This window comes from Anolis carolinensis, chromosome 3, assembly GCF_035594765.1.
Source record: "Anolis carolinensis isolate JA03-04 chromosome 3, rAnoCar3.1.pri, whole genome shotgun sequence".
In the NCBI taxonomy this organism is placed as follows: Eukaryota; Metazoa; Chordata; class Lepidosauria; order Squamata; family Dactyloidae; genus Anolis; species Anolis carolinensis.
Genome location: NC_085843.1, coordinates 162,076,966 through 162,090,459, shown reverse-complemented (window position 1 = coordinate 162,090,459; position 13,494 = coordinate 162,076,966). Strand labels below are relative to the sequence as shown.

At 40.1% G+C, this 13,494-nt stretch overlaps 1 protein-coding gene across 16 annotated transcripts in view; it reads right to left on the bottom strand.

Moving 5' to 3' along the window:
* ablim1 (actin binding LIM protein 1) overlaps nt 1-13,494 on the bottom strand; it is a 219,161-nt gene that overhangs the window by 25,786 nt on the left and 179,881 nt on the right. For 5 of the 16 annotated variants that reach the window (XM_062975683.1, XM_062975685.1, XM_062975687.1 and 2 more), the window contains 2 exons: nt 9,330-9,377; nt 1,195-1,335 (listed from right to left, as the gene is read on the bottom strand). In XM_062975683.1, the coding sequence (XP_062831753.1) occupies nt 1,195-1,335; nt 9,330-9,377 (189 nt within the window). Of the gene's footprint in view, nt 1-1,194; nt 1,342-9,329; nt 9,378-13,301; nt 13,407-13,494 lie in introns of all 16 variants that reach the window. The other 11 variants (XM_062975680.1, XM_062975681.1, XM_062975691.1 and 8 more) reach the window with 5 other exon arrangements.

Sequence of the window (13,494 nt, the reverse complement as noted above, 5' to 3'; positions counted from 1 at the left end):
TTTCAGGAAGAGAGGAGCAACTTGGATAACAATTGTAGTGGGAAAATAGATGGATAAACACTCTTTATTCTCCTGCTCCCTGTCTGCTACACAAAGGATTCATACCTTATATACACATGCTTAACTATGTCCTATGAAAACTGCTTTTATGACCTTCTGGGTTTTGAACCTCCTGTAGACACTACTAAAAACATCGCTTGGACTCTGAATTGAATATCTCCCCAGGTCCCAAGTAATCATGTAGACAAAGAAGATGATATGACACATAAACTGAGATTTGAAAAATAATGAAAAACAGCATGAATGATAAAATAAACATCTTAAGGCACAAAGTCAAGTATACTTAAATTTTACTTTTCACTTGCTTTAAACTTCACGTAAAAACCTTTTGTGCTATTGTCTGCCCAACAAGAATCCTAATTAAATGGTTGTCAAGATATGAAGATGACATGATGGTCATTCGCAAGATTTTCCTCATTCCACATACAGAACCTGATTGGATTAGCAAATGAGTCTTACTTCCAATGATAATGGTATGGCCTCCTTTGCTGCTTCTGGTAGCAGTGGGCGAACTTAAGAGATGCAGGACAGGCTGTGTGTCAGATACTAGGGTTGGGCTCGAATCCTGTTTCATCTGTTTCTTTCGTGGTTTTGTACCATTTTGTCAATTCGGATTGCACCAAACAGTACAACCCCAAGGGAACAAAACAAACAGTGAAACGAAAGGCAGAGGGGAACAGTAGTTGTTTGGTCAGCTGATTTTCGTTGCTTGGCTTGCAGGGCCTTCAGCCAAGTGCCGGACACTTGATGCTTGTATTGTAGGCTCGTAGACCCGGCTCGCAAGGCCTACAGTCGAGCACCGAATGCTCGATGCTCATAGGCTCAGCTCGCAGGGCCTACTATCGAGCGTTCGGCACTTGCCTGTAGGCCCTGCAAGCTGGGCCTAAGAGACATTGAGTGCTCAATGCTCGTAGGCCCAGCTATCAGGGCCTGGAGCTTTGCCACCCAAGGTCAGGGAATGTGGAGGATTGACAGTACTATTAACTATATTTGTAGTGTAGCACCCATGTAACGTTTAAGGACCAGGTGCAAACACGTTCAACATCTAGCATTAAAATCACTCTAGACTTATTTATAGGCAGCAGGAAACAGGTTTGTTTTTTTTTGGTTTTGCCCACACCATGTATTCCATACCTACAGCCGCAAGTGAGGGAGGACCTGGCCAGTACTCTGTCTCAATCTTTGGAATTTCGTTGGGTGCTGGCGCATGGGCTGCAGGGAACTTGGAGGACTTGATGATCTCATCAGAAGGCTTGTTCAGGGCTGCCAGAGCAGCTGCATCTAGATGGCAATCAGGGGAACTTGAACTATCAAATCAAATAGCTATATCACAGTCTACATCAATGCTATGGTTATTGTCTATTGGTTGTTCATGTCCTCCACTAGCAACAGATGAAACTCACTCACTCTGCTTCATTAGAGCTAAGGTTTTTAGGTGCATACAAATGTAGCATTACATTAAAGTCACAGATGATTTTTCTCTTGTGGATTGGTGCCGACTTTCCTTTTCCTTCTTAGTGCAAATGGCCTTCATGCAGTAATTCAAACACTGATGGAGTTCTGCCAGTCTTTCATCTACTGTGTAAGTTTAAGTCACTTAAACAATGACATAAATTTGGGAGACCCTGGGTTTAACTGCAAAAATAATTTCAGATGACGGAAAGGGTATCTGCTATCACAGAGGAAGGAAGAAGGATAGCAGAGGGGGAAAGATACTGGGAGGCAAAAAGGGTGGCTGAGAGTTAAACTTCATGCTGGTACTGGATTATCCCCAATGGGATATGTCACTTGGCAAGAAAAAAATTAGGTCTCCCCTCATCTCAGATTTAAATGCTAATTAGTTGCCTTATTGCAAATTGTTGCAAATACGAACTGTTATAAATAATGTCTAAAATGTGTTGTCGAAGGCTTTCATGGCCGGAATCACTGAGTTGCTGTTTGTTTTCCAGGCTGTATGGCCATGTAAATAAAGAACAACACTCTGAAAACAGAGGAATTCCAGACATGAAACAATCAGGGCCTGCTAGCATGTCCCAACAAAGGATTCCCCCAGGCCGGAATCAGCCAGGTTTTGAAGCTGTAAGGCTTTTCAATGCTAATCAAGTTGATTAATTGCAACATTCCCACTTGCCTCTAGCAGACAAGAGTTCTTTTTCCCACCCTGGACCTTCCACAGATATATAAACCTCACTTGATTAGTTTCCAATACACCTCACAACCCCTGAGGATGCCTGTCATATATATGGGTGAAATGTCAGGAAAGAATGCTTCTGGAACATGGCTATACAGCCCAGAAAACTCACAGCAACCAATTTCTAAAACGCTTCAAGGATAACAGCGAATGCAGGGGAAGAAGATATATGCAAATAGGACAAAGTGATTTGATTTATCTGTGATCCAAACAATGCTAGGTCTGTATGCACCTTGGTTGGAAAGAGAGCATGCTAGACAAATACCTGAAATATGCCATGGCAGTTTTTAAAGCAGTTTAGTCTCTTATCGCATAAAAAGAAGTTAGTGAACAGAGGGGAACAAATACAATATTCTACTATGTTCCTGTTTCCCATCCTCTTCCTTCCTCTCGTTTTAATGTTTTTACCAATAGCCTTTAAGTAAAGGAGGGAATGTTCACTGATGTGCTACAAAATGCAAGAAGTCAAGTAGATTTCCTTAATGTTCCACTGCATTGAGTCCAATTCTATGACAGTCTAGCAAAATGTCTGCAATGGAATTTGCACTATATTAATCAAAAGCTTTTTGTTTTTTTGCTGTGTAATCTCATTTCTCGATCAAATTCATTAAATATTCTTTTCAGCAGTGCAAATCAGTAGCTGGGTTAACTAGAGGACACTTAACTTCATTTTATTTTGGCTAAAAGAATTCATTGAATGTCCTTGAACTTTACTTCTGCATGTTAATTGTAATCCTGGTTATACAGTAGAGTCTCACTTATCCAGCACTCGCTTATCCAACGTTCTGCATTATCCAACGCATTTTTGTAGTCAATGTTTTCAATACATCGTGATATTTTGGTGCTAAATTTGTATATACAGTAATGACTACATAGCATTAATGCGTATTGAACTACTTTTCTGTCAAATTTGTTGTATAACATGATGTTTTGGTGCTTAATTTGTAAAATCATAACCTAATTTGATGTGTAATAGGCTTTTCCTTAATCGCTCCTTATGATCCAACATATTCGCTTATCCAACGTTCTGCCGGCCCATTTATGTTGGATAAGTGAGACTCTACTGTATATCTATTTTTTCTCTTTGTAAATTCTACCTAAATTATATTAAAATATATATCTTTGCAATCAATTGGCTGCACTGAACATAAGTATTATAGATTAAGAACAAGTTTGCGAGACTGTTTCCCTCACTATGTATGTACCAACGTTTATGTTACTCTTGAGTGGCTATAATATTTAAATAAAGATTGGCTCTATTTCCCTTATAGTCTAAGATAATTAAGCATAATTATAGTACTACAGAACCATTTTAAAAATCTAAAAGAACAATGCAAAGCTTTAGCACAGCAGGTTAACCACCAGCTAAAATAAATCTTGCCAATCTAAAGGTTGGTAGTTCAAAGCCCAGGGGGTGAGTGTCTGACCTTCAGCCCAGCTCACTGCCCACCTAACTGCCCACCTAGCAGATGGAAAACAGTAGATAAATAGGTACCACTTAAGCAGGGAGGTATTTTAATGGCACCATAAGGAAATACCAGAAAAATGCCAGTGATTAAAAAAGAAGGAAGTCTGTGAACAGGGCTCTTCGACATGGAGAATGGAGCAACTACACCTCCCTGTAGCCAGAATCGAGCACAACCTCCAGGACACCGAAGATGAGAAATGCCTACATACCTCTATCTGTACTGTTGCCTGTCCTGTCTGTATATAACGACATTGAATGTTTGCCATATATGTGTTCTGCGATCTGCCCTGAGTCTACTTTGGGGTGAGGAGGTCAGAATATAAATACTGTAAATAAATAGATATGACTGCCTAGGACACCTGTTATTATCCCCTGTCTAACTGGAAGATGGGCTTATATCTAAGACTGTGACGGAGGAACATTTAGTTTATATTTGCCAATTGTACCCATCCCCATTCCTCTTCCATAGTGCCATTTCCTTCTCATGCAAGCAATATCTGATACCACAAGTGGTATTGACTCGATAAGCCATGCAGAAGTCACAATAATAATTAATCTGCTATCTAGGAGTGCCTCTACACTATAGATGTACCACTTTACGCTATACTGTAGAATTTGACACCACTTTAATTGCTATGGCTCAATGCTATGGAATCCTAGGAGTTCTAACTTGGTGAGATACCAGCACTATTTGCCACAGAAGGCCGAAGACTTTGTAAAACTAGTGTAAAGGTAAAGATAAAGGTTTCCTCTGATGTTAAGTCTAATTGTGTCCGACTCTGGGGGTTAGTGCTCATCTCCATTTCCAAGCCAAAGAGCCAGCGTTGTCCGTAGACACCTTCAAGGTCATGTGGCCGGCATGACTGCATGGAGTGTCATTACCATTCCGCCGGAGCAGTACCTATTGATCTACTCACATTTGCATGTTTTCGAACTGCTAGGTTGGCAGAAGCTGGGGCTAACAACAGGAGCTCACACCATTCCCTAGATTTGAATCAGCGACCTTTCAGTCAGCAAGTTCAGTAGCTCAGCAGTTTAACCCGCTGCGCCATCAGGGGCTCTTTGTAAAACTACAGCTCCCGTAATTCCACAGCACTGGAATGATGCAGTGAAAGTAATGTTAAATTGTACTAATTCTACGGTGTAGATGCACCCTGAGAGAGGAAAGCATTGCATTTTCCCAGCTACTGACTGACTGATGATAACATGTTTCGAGAGAAAGCAAACGAGAAACAAATGTGTATGTACTGACTGTGTGGGAAAGTCTCTATGCTCTTGTGAAACTGTGGTCACTATTGTTTAATAGCAAAGCAACGGACTAGAAACGTCCCCTACAAAGTGTCGTTTGGCTGCTCCCTTTCATTCCAAAAGGAATACAGGAGACGCTCCTGACAAATAGTGAAGCTTCAGTGGGAAAAGAGGGGCTACCTTGGCTCATTGCTCAGGGGACTACAAAAGCTTGATTTCGAACAATACTTACGTATTAGAATGGATGAAGTCAGTGGGAAAACATTCACATGTTAATGGGAGGTGAGTAGACACAATAAAAACCATAAAAAATAAAAATAAGGTTAAGGGAAAAATTAAATGTTATGAGTAAAAAATTAAATAAAAACCACAAAACACTCTATGACAGCCACAAGATCTTAAGCAGACTAACCTCACTGTACAATATTCTCTGAAACTCTTGCCAGTATTACATGACCCAGTATTTTTGTTTCAACTCCGCTCTTCAACAATTACTTACTGAAAAGTTATAATTGCATTTTCTATCTCTATATACCTTCGCTGTTAAAAATAAGAGGCTTCCCCTGATTATGAACACACCACTATTAACACTCAGTTTCGAAAAATGAGTACTAATTGAGATTAAGCCTCCTACAAAGAAATGCATTCCAGCTCGAAATTCTCACACTGGGCATTCAGGAATTATGGTTACTCAGCAGGGAGAGAAAGGCACTCGACACCCACACACAGATACACTCCCTGTGGCTTTCAGGCATTAAAGTGCTCCCTTGCAGCACAGAAAGCAGATTCTTATCAGTTTTATTCAGTTCGGTCAAGCACAGCAAGACAAAGTGGAAATGAATAACAGCTTGAACAGAGTGAATCAGGATTGTCGCTGGATTATGTCTTTATAGGTTTCTTAGTGACTTAGTCACTATTAGATGCTTTTCCCCGTCACTTCCTGTACCAATGAAGTGGATATTGCATATGTAGATGGGTGGTGATAATAAACCACATCAAAGAAGAAGCAAAAAAATATAGTGCTTACTAGAAAAAAATATCAATAATGTCCTTCCAGACTGGCAGGGTCATAGACACTATCATTGTCCTAATTCAGGATGTGGAAGTGGAGAGCTGTGAACTTCATTAGTCATAATTCAAATAGAGTGGGAATTTGACTAACAGGATCCAGGTATAACTCAGTTAACAAAGTTCTGATGAAGAACCTCCTTCCTACAATTTTTTTTATGCTTGCTCTGCTCCCTTTCCGCCCCCTGATCCTGTCTAGCTGGAAATTTAGCAGCATTGGCCTTGGGAGCATGGTGAAGAAGGAATAGAGAAGCAGAAATATTGTCAGGCTGCCACAGCATGTCGACAATAAATAAGGCAATGAAGAGCAAGGTCCCCTTGGGGAGGTAGGGTGGAATATAAATAAAGTTGGTATTATTATTATTATTATTATTATTATTATTATTATTATTATTTGATGCACAACAAGATTAGTACACAACAAACAAGATCACTTGCTGTTGTATTGGATCACACGTCGGACACTTCCCAAGTGTCTAGGACTGTGTAATGTATCGGTGAATAATTTGTGCAGATTCGAGTAGGGTGGCCTTTTACAGCTGACAGATGATAATTTTGTCTGCACTGATTCTTTATAAATGTTGGCCAAGGTCTTTAGGCACTGTATCCAGTGTGCCGATCACCACTAGGACCACCTTTACTGGCTTGTGCCAGAGTCTTTGCAGTTTGATCTTTAAATCCTCGTATCACGTAAGCTTTTCATTATTATTATTATTATTATTATTATTATTATTATTATTATTATTATTAATATTATTGTGATATAAGGTAAAGGTAAAGGTTTCCCCTGACGTTAAGTCCGTCATGTCTGACTCTGGAGGTTGGTGCTCATCTCCATTTCTAAGCCGAAGAGCCAGCGTTGTCCGTAGACACCTCCAAGGTCATGTGGCCAGCATGACTCCATGGAACGCTGTTACCTTCCCACCAGAGCAGTACCTATTGATCTACTCACATTTGCATGTTTTTGAACTGCTGGGTTGGCAGAAGTTGGAGCTAACAGCGGGCACTCACTCCGCTCCCCGGGTTTGAACCTGGGACCTTTTGGTCTGCAAGTTCAGCAGCTCAGCGCTTTAAAACACTGAGCCACCGGAGGCTCCTGATATAAAGTCGGATTTTACTCTAGCCAATATATGTATGTGTGTGTGTGTATGTGTGTGTCTGCTGGCCTTTAAAAGTCAGCTCTTTCCACAATCATCAACTAAGCATGTTCCCCAGTATGGTTTTAAGAAAATGAATCTATAACTTTGGTCATTAAAACATGAATCGTAAGAAAAGTGTGGCAGCCTATCCCTGTTCTTTCCAGGATATTTCATGCTTTGGTATCAAAGTTGCTGTTAAAGGCGTAATGCCTAGGATTATATTTCCTTTGTCAACTGAGGAACATTTGCACTTTTGTATAGTGCTTTCTCTGACCATTTCCACGCAGCTGAATACAATCCCACATTATCTGCTTTGAACTGGAATATATGGCAGTGTGGACTCAGATAACCCAGTTCAAAGCAGATATTGTGGGTTTTTCTGCCTTGATATTCTGGGTTATATGGCTGTGTAGAAAGGCCCTCTATTACAAGTTCCTCAGACATAATTTTTTACACTGTGGAGGAGCAGTTGAAATCACCCAGTTTGAAAAATGAGGCAAAGAAACTGGCATTGAAGAATACTACTCAGGATCACATCATCCAACCCAACTCTCTCTAAATCAGAGAGAGAGAGAGAGAGAGAGAGAGAGAGAGAGAGAGAGAGAGAGAGAGAGAGAGAGAGAGAGAGAGAGAGAATGAATCAAGAAGATGCTTCCCTCAAGATTGGGAATGAGTAACAGCAGTTCTTTTCAGAACCTGCAATACATCCATTTAACTTGGTTCCCAACCAAAGTGATTGGATTTTAAGGCAAGCTTTCTGCTCCAATTCAACTAACATGATCCACAGAAACAATAAGTTCGAGATCCTTATGATAGTGGCTTCAAGCTATAATCCATTTAGTTGAACCTGATTATATTGGTTTCAAGGTATAATCCATTTAGATGTATACCTAACTGCATTGCCCATACAGATCTGGAAACACATCTGAATGCACATTCCACTTGGAATAGCATCTCTAATGCATCTCTAATGAAGAGGATCATTTGAGCATTATGATTATGTCCATGGCTTCTGGTACAGCAAGTGATACATCCAGGGAAAAGCTTTCATACTGTCTGTGGATAGCTGGGATTGAATAGGTGTGAAGAAGCAGGGTAGGAAAAGAGATGTTGACAAGCTGGAATGTGTCTAGAGGACGATGACTAAAATGATCAAGGGTCTGGAGAACAAGCCCTATGAGGAGTGGCTTAAAGAGCTGGGCATGTTTACCCTGCAGGAGAGAAGGCTGAGAGGAGACATGATAGAGATGTATAAATATGTGAGGGAAAGTCAAAGGGAGGAGGGAGCAAGCTTGTTTTCTGCTGTCCTGGAGACTAGGACGTGGAACAATGGCTTCAAACTACAGGAAAGGAGATTCCATTTGAACATTTGGAAGAACTTCCTAACTGTAAGAGTTGTTCAGCAGTGGAACTCTCTGCCCTGGAGTGTGGTGGAGGCTCCTTCTTTGGAGACTTTTAAGCAGAGGCTGGATGGCCATCTGTCAGGGGTGCTTTGAATGCGATTTTCCTGCTTCTTGGCAGGGGATTGGACTGGATGATCTATGAGGTCTCTTCCAACTCTATAATTCTATAAGAGCATGTGGATGAAACAAGAACGTGCTTTTAATAAAAAATGTTCTCACAAAACGGAGAAGTATTTTTAAATGATATCTAGGTACTTTATTAAAAGAACAATCCTTTTGGCTTCACAGTTTCACTACTGATCAAGAATGGATTATTTCTATCAGCATATGAACCTGTTATAGCTTTCAACCTTTGAAAAAACAAAAAGTAAATTTTTGAATGGAGGCTTGTTACTTAAAAAAAAACCCCTCCATTCTGTATTGACTTGAAAATGAAATAGAGGCAGTTTAAGGACTGAAACAAAGGCTTAAAAACATACCCTAATGACAAGCAGGGCATTATGTAAAAACGATAAGACCTCCACATTTCACAAGTCTTGCATAAGAGTTCCATGCCTTGCAACCAAAGTATTGAGGCATATTGTGTGCATTTTCTTTTTTCAAAAATGCTCTAATTGCATTAAAATATAAGACAGTAACTTCAAAAAGGCAGGCAATATCCAATAAACGTAAAAAAATTAGCACAATTGTACCATGCAACTATTAAATATATTAGGTTGTCCCTTTTTGAAGACAGAAAGAATAAGGTTTACCATGCTGTTTGTAGATAGGTGGTTTTCTATAAATATTCGTGCCTTGATCTGAAAAAATAAAAAGACAGAAGTGTATAAATATTTGGACATTTTCAATTACTTTTGGGGAAGGGGAAGAAGCCAAATATTAAATTAACCAATGTTCCAAACCAAGGACTTGGCATATCAATCCAGAAAGCTAACACGCGTATCACATAGAAAAGGTAACTATCTGATGGAAACAAGACACAGAAAACAGATGGATAAAACGCCACAGACAGATGACATAAAATCTTTAGCATGTATCATTGGTAACATGGTGATGCAGCTAAGAAATGAGCTATTTCCGTTTAAACTTTTAGTAAACGATTAGTGGGGAAAACAATTTCGTGGAAATGCAAGAGAGGAGATTAGGCAGAATTGGAGGCAGGAGCTATCTAGTGGGAAACACAGCCTTTCAATGGCAATAGGGAAATTGGGCAAGAGCGGTTCAATTTCTCTTGCAACTACAGCCATCCCACATAGCAATGAGGTATATTTACATTAAAGGCTTCAGAAGTTGCTTCTTTTTAATCTGCCATGTTGGAGCATAGCCATCTTCTTCAAGGTTATGGTTTTTACATGTCAATTGATTTGGTGCTAATTCTGACACCAACAAGAGCATGAAATGTTATGAAGCATTTTATGGCACGTGATTGTTTCCAAAACTCCAAATATTTATTTAGTCATGTCTTAAATAGCCTCAACTTCCTCCTAAAAATGTGCCTTGCTATGAAAGAAAGGTTCCTCTAAGGGAAATACAAGTAATCAGGAATTAATATGACAACATGAATTGTCAGAAGATACAAAATTGAGGTGCTATAAAAATAAAAGATAACAACACCATTACCAATCACTTGGCTTTAGATATGTCCTCATCTAGGTTAACCCAGTTATCAGAGGACAATGGAAATGCTATAGAATCAATTTAATGGCCCAATCCTATACACGTTTGGTATACTCAGAAGTAAGTGCCACTGTATTCAGTGTGGCATTTAGTTCCATGTGAGAGTGGCTATTTGTATTTATTGTAGAGTAGGAGATCTAAGGAATATTTATAAAGCTTCTTATGCTTGATAATTCAAGATACTTCATCAAAAAATGTCAATTTCTGCATGATTCTTCCTTCTCTGCATTACAACAAAAAGGTAACAAAAATACTTTCACTGTATTTGCAAAATATAGTGATCTTTTTCTTTTATTGCAGAACTTGATGTTCTATAAAATAAACTGCCTGCTATTCATTTTTTCCACCAATGAATAAATAAATAGTATGCATTTAGGCCATTGTTTTAGTTGGGAATAGGAATCAAAGCCTTTAGCCAAATTTAGAAAAGGTTTGTCTCTATTACTAACAGGAGATAGTACTGTAAAAGCAGAGAATTCTAAGAATACTATATACACAACTTAGCATTGCCCCCGGTGGTACAATGGGTTCAACCCTTGCGCCGGCAGGACTGCTGACCAATAGGTTGGTGGATCGAATCCAGGGAGAGCAGGTGAGCTCCTTCTGTCAGCTCCAGTTCTCCATGCAGGGACATGAGAGAAGCCTTCCACAAGGATGGTAAAACATCAAACATCCGGGCGTCTCCTGGGCAACGTCCTTGCGGACGGCCAATTCTTTCACACCAGAAGTGACTTGCAGTTTCTCAAGTTACTCCTAACATGAAAAAACCTTAGCTTGGTGAAGTTCTATGTAGGAGAAATCCAGAATACTCATTCGCTACTTGCAAGTATATTGTAGCATGAGAGAACAACCCAAATGTGGTCTATGGCCCTCTTTTTTCTGAGATTCCTCTGAATCCACACCCCACTCTTTAGGTCATACACCCTTTAGATGTCTTGCCAGCAGTGTCTAAGGAAAGTGGATCTTATGAGGAGGTAGCAAAGGTCATGGGAGTGACTCTGATGAGTAAAAATATATATGAGCTTATTTTGCAAGGCCTTTTCTGAGAGAGACTTGTAGTGCAGCTTTTATGAAAGGAGAGCCACTCAGTGAACACTGTACTCCAAACACTGAATTTGCTTAGGTATTCTGTATGCTGCCTCTGCTTCTCTTGGGAAAAGATGTGTGAAAGTAAAAGAGAGATGCTGATCAGAGGGGAAGACAAGCAAGTGCATCCACACGTACACATTTCTAATGCTTGCCTGCTAGCCTTTGGTGTCGGTTTGGGTGTGAACGTATCCCTCTCTTTCACAAGGAGCCCCCGGTGGCGTAATGGGTTAAAGCCTTGTGCCAGCAGGACTGCTGACTTGAAGGTTGGGTTGCTGACTTGAAGGTTGCTGGTTCGAATCCAAGAGAGTGTAGATGAGCTCCCTCTGTTAGCTTCAGCTCCATGCAGGGAAATGAGAGAAGCCTCCCACAAGGATGGTAAAAAATCAAAAACATTTGGGTGTCCCCTGGGCAACGTCCTTGCAGACGACCAATTTTCTCACACCAGAAGGGACTCAAGTTTCTCATGTCACTCCTGACATGAAAAAAAAAGAACAACAACTAGGCTCACTAGTCAGAATAGGGGAGAAAGAGCAGGACAATACTGTCGATGATCAGGTATTGAAATTATGAGTATTGATGTATACACAGATGAAAGGATATATGCACTCATGTGGTCTACCAGCTGGGCTTCTGGTTCTGCTAACTAGTGGATTATGGATAGCAAAAATTTTAATAATTCCTCAGTGTATGAAAATTAAGTAGATAAAAGTCTGTGCCAATGAAAATATGTACGACTTTGAACTTCTTCACACGTTTGTCTATGGAGCACCAATGTGGCTTAGCATGGAACATTCTCTAAGCCAGTGGTTTTCAACCTGTGGATCCCCAGATGTTTTGGCCTTTAACTCCCAGAAATCCTAACAGCTGGTAAACTGGCTGGGATTTCTCGGAGTTGTAGGCCAAAACACCTGGGGACCCACAGGCTGAGAACCACTGCTCTAAGCAATACTATTGCAATCAGAAAAACACATTTATTGTGCTAGAAGGACAATGGGCAAGTGCTTCACAATGGAGGTCTGAGGATATTTACTCAACACCCTGGAATATCCTGCCAAAGGAGATTAGGCAAGCCCCTATTCTGTCCTCCTTTTGCAAGGAGTTGAAAACCTGGTGGTTTCGGCAGGTCTTTGAATAATTTTCTCTGGTGTAGCGCCGACCCCTGGCCCTGAAACATGCTGTACAAGGATCATCTATCCCTAATAACAGACCATGTCAACCCATCTGATTATGTATTCTTGTTCCTTCTGGTTGTTGTGATTGTTTATTATGGGCTTCACTGTTTTACGAGTTGTATAGGTTTTTAATTTTGTTTACTAATGTGTGTATTGTGCTGCTTATGTAATGCTGTTTTTATGCTTGTAAACCACCCTGAGTCCCTTTGGGGAGAGAGGGCGGTATATAAATAATAATAATAATAATAATAATAATAATAATAATAATAATAATAATAACTTTATTTTTATACCCCGCCCCATCTCCCTGAAGGGACTCGGGGCGGCTTACATGGGGCCAGGCCCGATTAAATAAACAAATAAAGTTTTACTTACTTACTTACTCCCACTAAATTCAATGAGATTTACATTTGAGTAAAGTAGATGTGATTTGAAGCTTGTAATTGTGTTGTGAGCAATACATGAATAGTCTATGATGTTGCATTCATGAGAGCTTGACCATGTACTATGCTTTCTGCAACCCACAGTGTATGCTTGTCTTCCTATTTTTCTAAGAGAAGAAAATAATATTTTTGTGCCTTAAAAATCTCTCCACAGCCAATGTATCCTAATTCTTCTCTAGAAAGTGAACCAACAAGCCTTGCATTTCAAAGCAGTTTATTGTGTGCTCTAAATTCAAAAACAAGATGAAACTAAAAGCATGAAATAATGGAGACAAGACAAAGGTCACGAAGGCTACGGTCTACACTATGACAGGACACCAAGACACACAGTGCCAGCTCCTACCTGGAACATGGAAATGTTTAGGGGTCTGAGCGTAAGTTGGTGTTAGAGGGCGGCTGTCGGGCCGGTAAGGGGCAGGGGAGTTCCGACCGCTGGACGGCTCATTGCCTCCAATGAGGAGAATGCAAAACAAAACAACAAAACAAAAAGAGCAGTAAAAAAGCAGGCATAATTCCAAACCCAATGAAAAGACGGT